General features: G+C 42.5%; 1 protein-coding gene across 5 annotated transcripts in view; it reads right to left on the bottom strand.

The window, feature by feature from the left end:
• Positions 1-17,199, bottom strand: part of VPS35L (VPS35 endosomal protein sorting factor like) — a 128,709-nt gene that overhangs the window by 28,295 nt on the left and 83,215 nt on the right. For all 5 annotated transcript variants that reach the window (XM_075010607.1, XM_075010608.1, XM_075010609.1 and 2 more), the window contains 3 exons: positions 16,199-16,297; positions 15,514-15,591; positions 13,260-13,374 (listed from right to left, as the gene is read on the bottom strand). In XM_075010607.1, coding sequence (XP_074866708.1) covers positions 13,260-13,374; positions 15,514-15,591; positions 16,199-16,297 — 292 coding nt within the window. The remainder of the gene's footprint in view (positions 1-13,259; positions 13,375-15,513; positions 15,592-16,198; positions 16,298-17,199) is intronic.

The raw sequence follows: 17,199 nt of genomic DNA, 5'->3' as shown, positions 1-17,199 counted from the left end.
GCTGGCCTATCTAGTTATATATTACAAATATAAAATATATTTAGCAATCTTTAAAATTGTATCAGGGCACACGGCCACCCAAAATAATAAAAGCAAGAGAAACAGAAGTTATTACTCCTGCATTTTTGCCACCTTACTTTTTCCCATGTTGTCAATTGCACACTTGAAAACCTTCTGCTTTATCTCGGACAGATACTGAAAAGCAATATGTTCCTCAGCTTTATTAACATTGTCCTCTAATGTAAAAGTTTAGCAGCAATCTCACATGCTGTTGCATCAACATATTGGCACATTTGACTAGCATACAATGTGTGTATGAGGGGTGTTAAACTCCTTTGATGCTGCCAAGGTCTCAAGGAAGGTTTTGTAACATCTCTGAATATTACACCCTTGTAATGTGCTTACCCTTATATTACTCTTTCACATTCTGATCCTTAACTACATTTTTAGTTTAGCTTTGTGTTGAAGAATTACAAAGAGCTCTTTGAAATGACAGGCTGGGGAAAGAAATGGAAAATGGAATATTTGTAAATGAAAATATGGAAATTATTTATAGGTAGAAATGTAATACGGTAGATGAAGTCTATTTTGAAGCTAGTTGTACCAGGAATTTGATTGTAAATCTTTATTCTTATAAGGACTGGATACTACAGAAGGAAAAGCTCACACAAGTAACAGTGGAGGATACACAACCAGGAGGAAAATCCTGGAACTTACTCCTATCAAGAATAATATACGCCATTTAGAGATGCCACACTTTTAATCCTGTATAATTAGTGGATAATCACTACCAGATTCTGCCTGACTAGCTGGATGTTGCAAAGTTTCCAAACTATCAATCCCTTAGTGCAATCAGAGACACATTAACAGCTTGAATTGGTTGGATTGCTCAATTCACACAACATTTTGGGTGCGTCTACACTAAGAACTAACTTCGAAGTTAGGCACTACATTGAAGTAGCCAGCAGACAGTCTACACGCATCTTCCCTCACTTCGAAGTTAGCATCACACTGTGTGGGTGACGGTGAGAAGCCCAACTTCAAAGTCCTTATTCCACTCCCAGCAATGGAGTAGTGCCCTACTTTGAAGTGTAACTTCTAAGTACGGTGTGTGTAGATGTAAGCAACTTCAAAGTTATTTTTGTAGTGTAGACACAGCATTTATATCTAAAGCTAAATAAGAACACAGCAGCTTTAGGGATAAAAAAATGTCAGTTTTGACCCTTTACTGTCTAAAGGTTGCTTTATCATCACCCACTCGCTGAATGGTAAGTGACCTATAGCTAAGAATGATGCTGTTATTTTCTAGGAGGCTACAGAATCATATCCAAGGGGAACAGGAGCAGGGGAGGGGGAATATTTTATAAAATATTATCTATAATTTTAAGTGACATAATGGAGTGTGCACTTAATCTTGATTTGGTCCATAGTGCTATCTATGACAATAAACATGTCTGATAATGATGCGTTATCCAGCTCTGGCAATGAAGTGTCAGTCAGTTCAGGTAACTGGGACATGTATACTCCCTTTGAGTCAATATTCTTCTTACTAAGGTGACATCCAGAGGCTCCACAGCAATATGTATTAGAGCTATTTAAATGATCTCCTCCTTGGTGCAGAGTTTACAGCATTCATTCCATTTGAGTACCCTCCAGAGGGACAATGGGATTCTACTGACACACTTGGTAGATTGCACAGGCCAAAGAAAGTTGGGAGAATTATAAGGCTGAAATAGAATGAATGGTGAGCTCAGCCATGCCGTTTGACTGGGCTTCTTGCCCTTCTCTGACCACAAAGACTGCTTGGTTCCTGGGGCCGAGGCCAACAAGAGATTTAACTTTTTTTAGTTTAGGCCTTTTTGTGAGCTTGGCAGGGAAACTATCTAATTCATAACAAAAAAGCAGTACAGTAGCACTTTAAAGACTAACAAAATAATTTATTAGGTGAGCTTTCGTGGGACAGACCCACTTCTTCAGACCATAGCCAGACCAGAAGTGGGTCTGTCCCACGAAAGCTCACCTAATAAATTATTTTGTTAGTCTTTAAAGTGCTACTGTACTGCTTTTTTGTTTTGATAGTATACAGACTAGCACGGCTTTCTCTCTGTTACTATCTAATTCATAGCTCTCTTGTTCCTCAACTGAAGAAGGTCTACATCAGGCCCTGCAAGCAGAAGACCTCACCTTGAGGGCTACAGAGGACATTAGAAGGCTAACCTTCAACTGTTGTAATAGTAGGAGTCTTACGTTTTTCACCACATTGCCACTTGCTACACAACACCTTCTTCAGGCATGTCTAGAATTTATGGGGCTCTACAGAGTACTCTGGAACTGGTGCCCCTATGTCTGATAGTAGCTGGGGCAAAGATGACAATTTCTTAAGAGATGTGATTTTATAATCCTCAGCAATACACTAATACAATACTTTTATAGTAATGTCTGGGCTGTACTGACTCTTCCATGGGCTTGGGACTAGCAGATTTTGTGCCCTCCTCGCACTTGCAAGTCTCTGAGGTCAGGTCAAAAATTTGAGCTTTAGCATGCAGGAGAGGGCTGCTGGGGAGCAGGATGGGAATGGGAATATGGGGTCTGGGCTGGAAGGAGGGTGCAGTAGCAGACTGAGTGTGGATGTGTGGGGTATGGGCAGAAGGTAGGGTGAAGGAGAGATTTGGTGATAGGTGTTAAGGGTAGGCTGTGGAAGAGAGGTCCAGGCAGGACATAGCTATTGATATCACTGGAAACAAGAGGCGACCATGCACTGCTACTGTGGAGGCAGATACTTTAAAGCACAGCTACTTTGTCCAGCCCACCCTACTAATTCTAGCTGCCCCTCTCAGTGCTGGAACAGGTCCATGAGTAGAGTATTAATGGACATTGCAACAGAAGTGATAATGCTTACAGACTGCATAGCTGTTTAGAGTTCTGCCTACCTGTGCAGTCTGCATAGAAACACTACTGCACTTCCACTGCATAACAGCAACTATTCTTCACTAAATGTGCTGCAGACTAAACGCCAACATGTTAAGATTTAACATCTCTCAAGCAGCTCTTACTTCCATTCTCAAAGCACCAAGGGAATTTACTCACTCCAGATTCTTCAGTACTCTGAGACCAATAAACAAAACCTCTGAATAAAAGTCTGAACACCCACACAGGATTTACTGAATCAGTTTCTGAAAACTGCCTTTTATAACTTATATACAACAATTCTTTGTGTCAATGACCCATTAGCATTGTCCTGGAAAACACTGAAAATTGCAATATACTAATCTAAGGACAAGAAGGCCAGATATCTTCAAAAATGCTATAACAACTCAGCATGAATATGCCAAGAAACTACCACATGGGTGATCATGCGCATGGGTCACGTCAAATGCAGAGGGAGTTCAACAATGCAGTCCCTACTTGCCTTCAGTAGTGACATACTGGCTCATCAGGAGACCTCCTATCTCAGCAAGCAGTGCTCTTTCCTTGACACAGGCAGACATGATATAGTCCAAAGTGGGGCACAGGAAATCTCTGAGTTACAGACACCTCAAGCATGAAAAATGTCCATAATTCTAAAATTGTGTAACCCTGAACAAGATGGGTAGGGCTGCAGCTACGGGCAGTGGGGAAGGACTCTAACCAAGGTGGGGCTTCTAAACCTTGGAGTGCCAGGGCTCCAGGTGGTGGTGGGTGGTTCAGGCTTCTGCCTCCTGGAAGTGAGAGTTCTAGAGCTCAGAGGAGAGCTGGGGTTTGGGGCTCCGGAGCTTTGTTCCCAGCTTCAGCCTCATAAGAGCGGGAGTGTGAGGGCTTAGTGCACAGATCTGTTGCCCTTTGCAGCCAGGAGGAGGAGGAGGAGGGAGGCTGGGGCTCAGGGCGTTAGCTACAGGAGGATCTCTAGGGCTGAGGCACTGAGCCCCAGCATTCCGCTGCCCCAAGTTTAAAGCTTTGAGCCCCAGTGGTCCTGGGTCCACCACTAGCTGATGCCTCAAGGCTGTACAGTATTCATGGGATTTTTTTGCCTCCAGGGCTGCTTGATGGATTACTTCCAATTCCACAATTAACCAATAAGTCTAACTAATAAGTGTTTGTATCTTTAAGGTTCCATGTTGCAAACAGTTGACTTCCGGGGACCGTAGCTCAACACTGAGGATGAAGGCAGCTGCAAACCACACCTTCACAGGCAAAGTAAATACAACTCGCCAGGTCTGAGTAACTTAGCTAAGCAGCGACTTGTTGCCAGGAGTACTGAAGTATACTCTGAAAAAACAGGTTAAGATGATACCTTTTACTCTTCTCCAAACCTCCTATTTACAGCTTATGCAAATAATTCTTTCCAGTATCAATCTGACTAAATGCAAATTCCAAACAGGAAACAGCTAAATTCCATTTCCATACAGAGATGTAAAAAATCCTCAATCTTCAGCAAAACAGGGAGTATTTGCAGGCTCATGAGCAGCAATTCCAGGCTCTGGGGCAGAAGAGTTAATGCTCCCCCCACCCACTCACAAAGGTGCACCCACAGGCAGGCAGCGCTGGGCCTGCACTAGCTGGTGGCCAGCGAGTTTCCAGCTGTGCTGCTAGTGCCCTGTGAGCCCAAGTCTGTGCTGCTGAGCCTGCTCCTCCAGAACAGCCAAGGCTCCCACATGCCCACCCACGAGAGTTGCCCACTATCTAATTGTGCAAACCCAAAGATCCTTGCCCTGCTCCGTCCCTGAGGCCTCCTCCCTGGCTCACTCCAGCCCCCTAATCTCATCACTTGCTCTTCCCCACCCTCACTGACTTTTCCCAAGCTGAGGCAGAGGGATGGGATGCAGGGTGGAGGCAGGAGGGAGGGAAGAAGGTGGGTGCTCACCTCAGGTGGCTCTTGAAAGCAACTGGCACATTCCTCTGGCAGCAGCTCCTAGGTCTCCATGCACTGCTGCCCACAGGGACCACACCTCCATAGCTCCCACTGGCCACAATTCCTGGCCCACAGGAGCTGCAGAGTCAGCGCTCAGGACAACATGGGACATTCTCCTCTCTCTGCCCACACCCTCCCTCCAGGGCTGCAGGGATGTGCCAGATGCTTCTGGGAGTGGTGTGCAGAAGCTCTGCTGCATTGCTGGTGGCCGGGGTTCCCTGAGACCTTTAAACCACCTGGGACTATTGTCCCTTTTGCCCCCACCCCTTGGCAGGGTTTTACCTGCATCCGTAGCATCAACGTGTGCTCTATCAGATCAGTAGTGTTATCCAAGAGTTCTCTCACCCTCTAGTTTTATGCCATCCAAATGACATCAGCAAAAGCTAAACTGCAGAAACTCAATGCTACAAGACTTCACTTTGAACTCAGAGCTGCTACTACTACTACAGGTATTATTACCAGTTATTTGCATGAATCACCAGTTATTTGAGTGAACTGCTTTACATTTGTTGCTATCTATTAATCAGTACTAGTTGTGTATATATTGGAGCCTGCTACACTCTCTTGAGATATAAATAAGCTAACTTAGTTCCTTGTAAGCAGAGTGGCCACACAGCTGCTTATTTAACGCCACACAGGCACTCAGTGAAGCGTTGCAGGCTAGGGATCTGCAGCAGCAGCAGCAGAAGGGCTCCCCACCTCAGCCCCGAGCCACCCTCCAATTGCCCAGGATAAGTGGTGGATTGGAAAAATCTCCATCCAAGAATATTAAAAGAATTGGCACATGAAATTGCAAACCCAATAGCCAGGATTTTAAATGAATACCCTATGACTGGAGAATTGCCTAAATATTGCATCTATTTTTAAGAAAGGGAAAAAAAGTGATCCTGGATACTACAGGCCTTTTAGTTTGACCTCAATTGTATGCAAAGGTCTTAGAACAAGTATTGAAGGAAAAAGTAGTTAAGGTCATGTAGGTAAACAGTAACTGGGATAAAATCCATCAGGGTTTTACAAAAGGTACACTCTGCCAGATCAACCTGATCACTTTCTTTGAGAAGATAACTAATTTTTTAGACAAAGGGGATGCAGTCAATCTAATTTACCTGCATTTCACTAAGGCCCTTGATACAGTTCCACATGAGAAATTATTAGATAAGTTGGAGACAATGAGGATTAGCATGAGAATTCAAAGGTGGATAAGGAACTGATGAGAAGGGGAGAATACAACAGGTCATACTGAAATGTGGCCTGTCAGACTGGAGGAAGGTTACTAGTGAGTTCCTCAAAGACTGGTCTTCAGACCTATCTTATTTAATACTTTCATTCACAAGCTTGGCACAAAAAGTATGAATGCTAAAAAATTTGCAGGTGAGAAAGTTGGGAGATACTGCCAATATGGGGGAGGACTGGAATATACAAGAAGATCTGGAAGACTTTACAAACTGGAATAGCAGCAATGCAATGCAATTTAATAGTGCAAAGTCATGCAATTATGGAGTAATAAGACTTTTTGCTACAAGATGGGACATATCAGTTGGAAATGGCAGAGGAATAAAAAGACTTGGGTAAGTCACAAAAGACCATCAATATGATGCAGCTGTGAAAAGGACTAATATCATATAAGGTATTTCCAATAGAGAGACAGAAGTGTTATGACCTTTATGTATGGCACAGATAGATCTCATCTGGGATACTGTGCAATTCTGGTCTCCCATGTTTAAGAAAGATGAATCCAAACTTGAACAAGTGCAGAGAAGGAATCCTAGGATGATCAGAGAAATGGAAAACCTACCTCACAAGAGAAGACTCAGAGCTTGGCTTGTTTAACCTAACCAAGGCAACAGCCACCCTACTGCGGAAGATCAGTTCGCTCAGGGTCATTCTTCTGGGGTTTCATTTCACACATGCATGTAACAACACCTTCAGGGGTCAAAGATGACCCTGGAACCCCTCCTAAGAGGTGTGGAATAAGGAAGGTCAATAGGAGAAATGCTCCTGTCGACCTTCCTCCCTCTAGGCAGACATGGAAGTCGACTACCAAATAAGTCAATTTTAGCTACAGAATTGGTGTAGTTAAATGGCTGATCAGCAGTCAACTTCTAGGTCTACTGGAGACATAGGCCAGGCAAAGGCTAAAGAGAGATAGGATTGCAATCTATAAATCCATTAGAGAAATAATACCAGGGAAGGAGAGGAGTTAAATACTTAAGTTAAGAGCCAGTGGTGGCACAAGAAAAAATGGATATAAACTGGCCATCAACAAGTTTAGGCTTGAAATTCAACAAAGGTTTCTAATCATAAGAGGACTGAAGTTCTGAAATGAACTTCCAACAGGAGCAGTGAGGGCAAACAAACCTAACCTGTTTCAAGACCAAACTTGATAAATTTGTGGAGGGGATGGTATGATGAAATTGCCTATAATGGCACATGACCCATTTGCAAAAATCCCCAGCAGTCGGAGATGGGGCAAAATACGGGGAGGGCTCCAAGTTACAACAGTGAACACTTTTCCAGGTTCTGCCTAGTGGGTCCTGTCAACATGAACAGGATTCAACTCCTCACTATGTTTGGGCTTGGTAACAAACCTCCACTCCAAGTAAGACTGACAGAGACCATATGGGGTTTTCACCTTCCTCTAAAGCACTGGATCTAATTTACTCGCTTATTTAAACTAGAATAAATGGTGGATTCTCTAAAACCTGAAGTCCTTAAATCATGATTAGAAGACTTTAATAATCCATACCTTCTGGATGAGCTACTAAAGGATGGAGTGGGTGTAATATGACAGGGTTTTTGGGCACAGCTAAGGAAATCAATCCAGGGTATCTGCTTAAAATCGGGCTACTTACAGGCCCAGGCTGGGGTTTCCTTCTCACTAAGGAAAATCCAACCAATCACAAAAGTACCCCTGCCAGCCGCACTGATCAGCCAGAAGCCACAGAAGCAAACCCCCAGATTACCCAGCTACTTCAAATATCCAGTCCAACAGCCCCCTACTCAGGTAAGAGGTTCTGAAAACCTAATTCACCAACACTACACAGATGCTTCTGGCCACAAAGGGTCCAGCCAATAGTCCCCAGTCAATATATACTTGGATCTTACCCAAATCACCATACTGACTGCCAGTCCTTCAGATCTAAAATCTAAAGTTTTTTTAACAAAGGAAGTACAGAGAGAGAGAGAATAAACATTAAAGTGATACATTAGGTACATCAATTACAGATATTGATGGAGGCCAGCATTGTTATATGGTGATTCTTGAAAGTCTTTGCAAACACCCTCTTGGGGGATGAGCCCCCAGTCCAGACAGGCTTAAGTCATGAGGACTGAAAAGAACCAAGATGGATCCTGCCAGGGCCCTTCTTATCATTTTTCCAGTGGAAGGGAAAAAATCCTCTCCCCTTCCAATCAGGCACTGGAGAGTCAGGATCACCTGACTTGGGTAAGCTGTTGTGGCAAACTGCCACTGGATGCATTCCTGAGATGTGTATTGGGAATCTGTTCCTTTGTTTAGCCCATCACCTGGGCTGGGGAGGAGGTCTCACCTCCTATTGTGAAACTCATCAATGAAACATTTCCAATACAGCTAAGACCAAATATCTATAACAACTTCTCATACAAACATGGCACAGACATACAAGTAACTGACAGATTCAGGGCATTACCAGCTTTCAGTAGACACCTCACTCAGGACACCTGGCACAAGATTTAGTGCCAGTATGTACAATAGTGATAGAAATGGCTTCCATATCTAATTTCAAAATCCAATAACACCACAGTGGGTTATGTTCTGTGGCCTGAGATATGCAGGAAGTGAGACTGGCATTTCTCCAGCTGGGATCTACAGACCCCTAGGGATCTGCGAGAACACTCCAGGGAGTCCACTGGTCATGGTGATCAATTCCTCCTCCTCCTCCTCCCTCCCAGGAACCTTGGAGAACAGCAATTCCAGAACATCCTCCATGCTTTGGGATTGAGGGGAGGAGCAGGGACAGGGTATGCTTGGAGGAGAGGCTGGAATCATGTCTGGGGCCACCACCCTTGCTGATCAACTCCTCCCCGCTTCAGTGCCTCCTGCATGCTGGGGAATAGCTGTTCAATGGTGTGCAGGTGGTGCTGGGAGGGAGGCAAAGGGGCAGGAACAAGGTGTGTTTGGGCGAAGGGACAGAAAGATGCAGGGAAGAAGAGTGGCGTGAAGAAGTGGGGTGGGACTTCAAGGGAAGGGGTACAGGTGGGACCTAAAGCTGAATGAGGTGAGACTTTGGGGTGGAAATTTTTAAATCAAACACAGTGGACCTTGGGTTGCTAAAATTTGAGAACTACTGCATGATACAATCACAATAGTCCCTTTTGACTCTGAAGTCTATGGGTATTCTTCCCAACCCTGTCTTGCCCCATCACTGGGCATGGTAGCCAGTTACCTGAAAGTCGTCACAGAAATGGCATGTATCCACATACAAACACCACATGCCCTTTTTATGAAAAATGTAGGAATTAGTGTAGAAGCAAATCATTAGGTTCCAAAACTGGAGTCTGCATATGAATGGGGGGGGAAAAAAAAGATCAAATCAAGTGGTCTGAAGCACACATTTCCAATATTCTGCGTGAAAAGAGGGAAAGACTGTACACACAACAGGCACAGAGTTAAGGTGGTACAGTTATAGCTGTACATTTCCTGGGTCTGAGATTCAAGGGGTTTTTGGTTTTAACCTCTCAGTCAAAAAAAAAAAAAATAATATGCACTCAAGCACCGAGATGTGCCTGTACATCAGCAAAGATTTCTGTGCAGGAATTCATATTAATTGTCTAGTGACTACACTATGTGTTTGTTTAGATATGTGGGTCAAATGATAGTACTTATTTACATATGATCATAAGAATGGCCATAATAAGTCAGAATAAATATCCATCTCGACCAGTATCCTGTCTTCTGACAGTGGCCAATGCCACGTGCTTCTGAGTGAGTGAATAGAACAGGTAATCATCATGTGATCCATCCCCCTGTCACCTTAAGTTCTCACATCAGACATCTGGATATTTGCTGGGGTGTCCTGAGGAGGAAGGAGATGGATCATGAAGACCAAGTGGAAAAGTTAGAATCTTGTCATTCTGAGATAGAAAAGGAAATTAGATAAATAAGCCAAACCCTGCTAGGATGTGGCACAGTCCATAGAGACAATATAAACCAGGTATTGGACTGATTTTATTTCTAACAAAAGATCCACTACTAAGCAAAAACAAAGAGTAAACAAAATATGGGGACAGCCAATGAATGAACAGAAAAAATGACTTCATTTTTGGGTCTGTGCACAGTTTGTCTACAAACAAGCTGCATAAACTCAATTGTACAACTGACTTTGCAACTCTTTTGTTTTTACAACATACTTGGATATAACAGCCGGCTTTTCTCTAAATCCCTCTGCCCTTGATTATATGTGCAACATCATGTTCAAACAAAGAAATCTAACACTGGTCTTGTACTAAAAGCCTTAGTCAGCTTCCTATACCGCTTGTTTGCAAGTGCAACGGGAACTTACTAGTGAATGCACAGCTTTGGCAACATTACAAACTGAAAAAAGATGACACGTGTAAGTAGATGAAAAGTTACTTTTCCTTCCATTTATACAGAATCACAGAAATTGCAAATAGAACACAACATATAGCCTACTCTCCATGAAAGTGAAAGTGAAGGATTGTTCCCCAGTGTAGTTTGAAATGATTAGTAATAAGGCTTTGTCACTTCCGCAGGGATACTGAGGGTGAATCTACACTTACCTGATGATCAACCATGCCACGGTCAATCTTCCAAAGTTTGATTTTGCCATCTGTGTTAAGAGGTGGCAAAATTGAGCTCTCTGGGCTCAGCCGTCAACCCTGGTACTCCATGCTATTGTATGGAGTAAAAGAGGTTGGTATGAGCCTGAAGAGCCCCAATCTACAGTTGGTAAAAAAAGTCGATTCTGATAAGTTGATTCTAGATACGCTAATGGAGTAGCTAGAATTGTGTATCAGAAATAGACTTTCTACCCTTGGGGTATATATATACTTACTGGAAGATCCACGTGATTAGAGTCCATCTTCCAGGGTTCAATTTGGCATGGCCAGTGGGGACGAGCCAAATCGAATTATCAGGAGTTGACAGTCGACCCCTGTACTCACTTTCACAAGCAGTAAAAGGTCAACCAGATAAGTTGATCATAGATAAGTTGATTCCAGCTAAGCCACTGTGTATTTAAGATTGACTTTAAGCTCTAGTGTAGACCTGCCCTAATTCACAGTATAATAGATATTATCAGACAGTTTTTCCCACCTGATACACAACCTAAGTTTCCTTTGCTTAATTGCTTCACACTATACAAGAAATATCCCCCTGTGAACACAACTATTTCTTTTCCTCCTTCGTGTTAACACCTGACATTTCTTCTAAGCTTTTACATGAGAACCTCCCCACCCCCACATCTCCACCCCATAACAATCACAACAAATTACTTATTTGTACTTGGTTTTGTTTTTTTTTTTTAAGTTGTAAGTTCAATTACAAAAGTTACAGGACACCTGTAAGGCTAAAGCTTTGCATTTGTTTAGTTACTGATATTTAAACAACCTCATTTCACCTTTTTCTTCTACCAGCCTTCAAGATAAATATGCTTGATAGCCCTTCCCTCTCATAGTGCAACAGGCTGCTAGCAATAGTCAGACATAGACTGCGAGGTAATATTTTTGCACAGACCATCAGCAAGACAAGGAAGAGACGAGAGCAGCTGAAATACTTGTCTTGCTCACTGCTAGGAAGGACAGGTCTACGCTAGGAGGTAAAAATCAATTTTAAATACGCAAATCCAGCTAAGAGAATTGTGTAGCTCTGGTTGACATACCTAAAAATTGATTTTTGCCTCTAACCACATAGTGGGAGGTCAACAGGAGAAACTCGCCCATTAGCTTTCTTTACTCCTCACAACTGCGAGGAGAACTGGGGTTGACAGTGGTACCATGACAGTTCAATTTAGCACATCCCCACTAGGTGTGCTAAATTGAACCCTGGAAGATCGACCATCAGCAGTGATAAGAACTTCTGTTTTACATCTTAGCCAAGAGATCTAGCATAAGCTTTTGTAAGTTCATGAAGCTTATGCCATCATAAAACTGTAAGGTCTTTAAGGACCCATGGGATTCCATAATGCTTAATAGAAAAAACAACCACAAAAGATCCTTAAGCATCATACAAACATATATAGCATATAGGAAGCACCTCACCCAGAAATGTAATGCAATAATCTCTGAGGCTAAACACCACAAAATTATAAAGAGTGCAAAGTAAACTTAACAGCAGCTTAAGACAGGAAATGGAGGACAATATATCTAGCTGATGGTAGAGGAAGCTATTTTGGGACACACATGCTTAAGCCAGTGCTAAACTTATAACTCTTCTCGGGGGATACCTTCCCAAACCACAACTGATAACTTCTGTTTTACATCTATATGACATTTACACGACTTTTATATTTTGCCTACATTTATATGACATCTAGTAAAACAGAGCCCCTGACTAAACAGCATGTTCAGGCATTAGTTTGATAGTAATTCAGATCAAATGAGCATGTTTTCATTCTTCACGTTTCCCAATACTAGTCATGCTTTCCGTAGAACACATGGCATATTTCCATTAGCCAAGTATTTTTTTCCTGGCATATTCCTTCTGTGCTTTGACATGCATCTTCCAACATCACCACTTGCAGCAAAACAACCAATGATTAGGGAAAGCTGACTGAAGTACACAGAGCTTTAATTCTTTCCCTAATACTTTTTACAGGAATGTCAATCTCTATGCATAATCATTTAGCTGGCCTAAACTGCTTCCTCCTCCTTGAGAAAAATGTATTTAATACAAGTTATTTGGACACAAGTTCAATTTCTTCATTTAAAATACCACTGCTTCCTTTGAAGATATGCTATTTGAAAATATATAGGCGGAGGCCAAAACAAGGAATAATTGAATAAATACCGAAATATCAGATCTCTCTTTCCTACAATAATTCCTATATTTTAAATGCTATAGTTTAGAAAAATACATTTTAGAATTATTTTATTTTGCGACTACAGCAACATGAGTAACAATAAGGAGTAAGTATCAGAGAGGTAGCCAAGTTAGTCTGTATCTTCAAAAACAACAAGTAGGCCTGTGGCACCTTATAGACTAACAGATATTTTGGGCAAAGACCAAAGACTTTGTGGGCAAAGACCTGCTTCGTCAGATGCAACAAGGAGTAAGAGAGTTAACTTTGGTTTCAAACTGAATATTATTCACAGGGGCAACATCATTTTCTGACAAGAAAGAATTGTCATGTAACTGAAAAACCATCTGTCTTACCTTGTGAAAGGCACTGATTTGCCAGGGCAACCTGCCCAGAGTTCAGGTACAAATTAAGACGTGCAAAGATACTAGTCAGAGATGGAATTGTAATGAAGCAGAAGGCAACACAAGCCTAAGAAAATGAGAAAACATGACTCAAACAATTTCTTAAATCAGAGGTATAACTATTTTATGGTTATGTTTATTAACTACTGTTGTATATGCTCAAGCAAAAACTTAATATGAACTTTCCACACTCAGCTACAAAACATGGCTAACAAACTACATGAAATTCAAATTGATCCAATTCTTGGGGCTTCCCTTTAGCAACAGCAAAGACAAGAAAATAAAAATTAGCTCAGAACTTCTTTGAACGCTTTCTTGCTCCTAAGGTTCCTTCCTCAGGAGTGATCAACCCAGATCCTTTCTCCCTTCAGAAAGTCAATCACACTTCCTGTATATCTAAGTGCCATGAATCACTTGACTGTGAGTCAACACAGCCCACTTAACCCCTCTCCACCAAGAGCTACATCACAGTTTCCCAAACTGTGGGGCATGCCCCCCCCCCCAGTAGTGTGTGAAGAAATTCTGAGGAGGGAGGGGTTGAGGCAACCCAGCACCCCCATCATTCTCCCCACCCAAAGAAAGAGGCGGCCTTTGTTTCTGGTTCTCAGCACCTGCCATTTTAAGTGGCTGACCTGGCACAGCTGCTGTAAGAACCAGGAAGCCAGTAAAGACCCACTTGGAGCTAGTTGCCCCCTGCGAAAGTGATTGAATGTGGGTTGGAGCAGGAGGAGGAGGAGGAAGATTGGGTAAGAGTGGGAGATAGTGGTGCCTGGCTTGTGGGAGGGGAGGGGAGGGGCTCAGGGAGGTGGCTTGCAGGGCTCGGGCAGCTCGGACTGGCGGGCAGGCAGCTGGTCCTGGCAGCACAGGGCGACTTGGGCAGCTGACACATGGCTGGGGTGAGTGGCGGGTGGGCAGGCAGCTGGTCATGGCAATGCGGTGCTTGGGTGGGGGGGTAAGCAGGCAGGCAGCTCTGGCACTGCAGATCTCAGGTAGGTGGGTGGCTTGTGGGGGCAGCTCTGGCAGCTGGCACAGGGCTCAGGCACTTGGTCAGCTGGTACTGGACCAGGCACCCAGAAGGGACCACGAAAAACTATATTTGCTTATTTTTGATTTAAAACAACATTTTTGTATCAAGTTTGTGTATTTATTTTAAATTACAAATTGAATTTTTTGTTAGAAGGGGGGTTGGATGATGGTAAAAAAAGAGGTGGCGGGGCATGAGAGCATCTCAAAAATCAAAAGAGGGGCGTGATGCTGAAAAGTTTGGGAACCACTCATCTACACTTTCTATATGGTGGGGTGCTTTACTGAAAAACCAGCAGACTGAAACATATGACACATAGTTTTGGTACAAAGTCACACTTGCACTAAAAAGAAAAATCTAAATTATCTTAAGTATTCACTTAGACTTTTTTGATTATGATACACATTATAATGTCCTTTATTTTGCTGCAACTCTTTTCTCCCTTCTCTAAAACTAACTTGCATACTATGTCAATTAATTTGGAAAAATGAAATCTCCTTAAAGACGGGCTTAAAAGACCATACTGTAAATGAGTATTTAACCTCCTTTAGGGATGGAAACTTATCACCCTTGCTTAGGCAAACTCTCATTGGACTCTGCAGGAGTTTTGTCTAAAGAGGATGGCAGCAAATATCAGTGCCAATGAAGGAAAACGAGTTGATAAGCAGCATGGAAACCGAAAGGCTGTGTCTATACTACACTCCCTCTCAAAAGAGGAATGCAAATGAGGCAAATCGAAAATGCAAAAGAAGTGGTGATTTGCATATCTTGTACTTCACTTGCATAATCGCATTCTTTTAAAGAAAAACAGCAGTGCAGAAGGGCTCTTTCAAAATAAAACCCTGTTTTCAAAAGTACCCTTCTTCCTAATTTTTTTCAGAAAGAAGGGGGCTTTCAAAAACAGGGTTTTATTTTGAAAGAACCTCATCTACACTGCTGGGTTTCTTTTGGAAGAGTTTTTCAAAATGTGTGATTATACAAATGAGGCGTGAGATATGTAAATTGGTGCTTCATTTGTATATTCAATTTGCCTCATTTGCATTCTCTTTTCAAAAAGGGATCGTAGTGCAGATGTAGCCTCTATGTATTTCTTCAGTAAAAATTATGTTAGGCTCCAGCCTATTATAACATCTATGCACAGTGAATAAAGAATGTAGAGGTGTATTTGACTCCTGCACCTACCCTGACAAATGCAGCTGTCTTTCTGGAATGATTTCCTTTCATCACTTTTCTTGTTTCCATTGCCAGCTGGTTCACAGACTATATATAAAAAGAAAAGTAAGGTACTAATAGAAATAGATAGATTTACAGGTCTGCAAAACACCCCACAAAACTCTTGTTCTGCAAAGTACAAAGCTCCAGTGGAATTTATGAAGTCTCTGGGTCTTATCCTCTACACTGCTACAGAAAGCTCTGTTTTTGAGAGGGGTTTGGTGTGGGAAGGGTGAGGTTATGAACATCCTTCCACTTCTGATGGAAACCCTGATCAAATAGGAAAATTGTGCAGAATTTCCCCAAGGTGCCAGATTCTGGAATTTGGCTAGTTTCATCTGAAAGTCTGTTCTTGACACAAACTGTCTCCTTGAGAGCACTCACATCCCTCCTCCTGTGACTATCAGCCTCCAATTTCTGCATAAACGGGAGGACATTGTAATACTGTTTGTTCCATAAGCCAATGAATCTAATGAAATACAGCTAATTCGCACTATTACAATGGTACCAAGAACGGGGGGAAAGCCTACACTTGCAGAAATATAGTGAGGAAAAGAAAAGCAAAAACAATGCCTTTTCTTAAATATCTAGTGAAACAGACCTCAGTAAACAGACCACGCTGATTCTGATGATATCTGCAGTAAGTTTTGCTTACGTGAATCAGCTGGATGAGAACAGGATCCAGATTGCAAAATGTTGACCTGGCTTCAACATAAAAACCCAGCTGCTGCTCAAAGTCACGGCCAAATGATACCTGGGATTAGGAAGATACCAAAAGTCACTTATGACATGTCTGTAGCACATAGCTATTTGATAATTTCATACTGTGTATTGAATTACAGTGCTCTTGCATGCTCTCTTTTGTTTGTTCCAAAAAGGCTGCAGTCAAGATCCTTAACTGCAGCTAGGTTCAATAATTTTGAAGTAACTTGCTCATATATTGAGGATATACAGTAGGGCCTCAACATTCGCGAGGGTTTGGTGCTGTGAATCCTCTCAAATGTTGAATTGAATGGAATATGGAGAAGCAGCAGCCACCAGCCCTCCCCACCTGGAGCCCCGGCTGCCAGCACTCCCCTCCCCGGAGCCCAGGGGAAGCGGCAGCTGCTGGCACTCCTTGCCCCAGGGCACCAGGAAGAGGCACCTGCCAGCGCTCCCAGCCCTGAAGCCCCAAGCTTGTGAATAATTGAATTTGCAAACCTGAAGTTCATGTATGTGGGGACCTTACCGTAAGTAATCTCCTTCAACTGTTCACCCTCCATAAATGAACTTGTAGGGAAGTTAACACTTGGGTTTTTTTGCATGTTTGTTTTTACTTTTATTAAAACATTGTACAGTCTCCCCATTATGGGCTGAATGTTTCTCAAGCATAGAACAGTTATCAGCTTACAGACTTCTAAAAGAATTCCTGAAGTGAGGTGCACAGGGGAAGAGGTGTGGTGTGGTGGGGTTTGTATTTTTTGGGGGGAGGGGGGAAGCTTGACAGAAAACCCACATAATCCCACTACAAATACCAAGAATGAATCAATCTTTTTATTGGCCTGAGTTTATTATTCACCAAATAAAATGAATTTTTTGAAGAGCAGGCGTTTAGGGTTTTTTCCATCTAATTTCTAAGCCACTCAATTTTGGAATGCTTGAGCGCTCAGAAAACTG

The sequence above is a fragment of the Carettochelys insculpta genome, chromosome 16 (assembly GCF_033958435.1).
Source record: "Carettochelys insculpta isolate YL-2023 chromosome 16, ASM3395843v1, whole genome shotgun sequence".
Lineage (NCBI taxonomy): Eukaryota > Metazoa > Chordata > Testudines > Carettochelyidae > Carettochelys > Carettochelys insculpta.
This window is presented reverse-complemented; position numbering and strand designations above follow the sequence as displayed.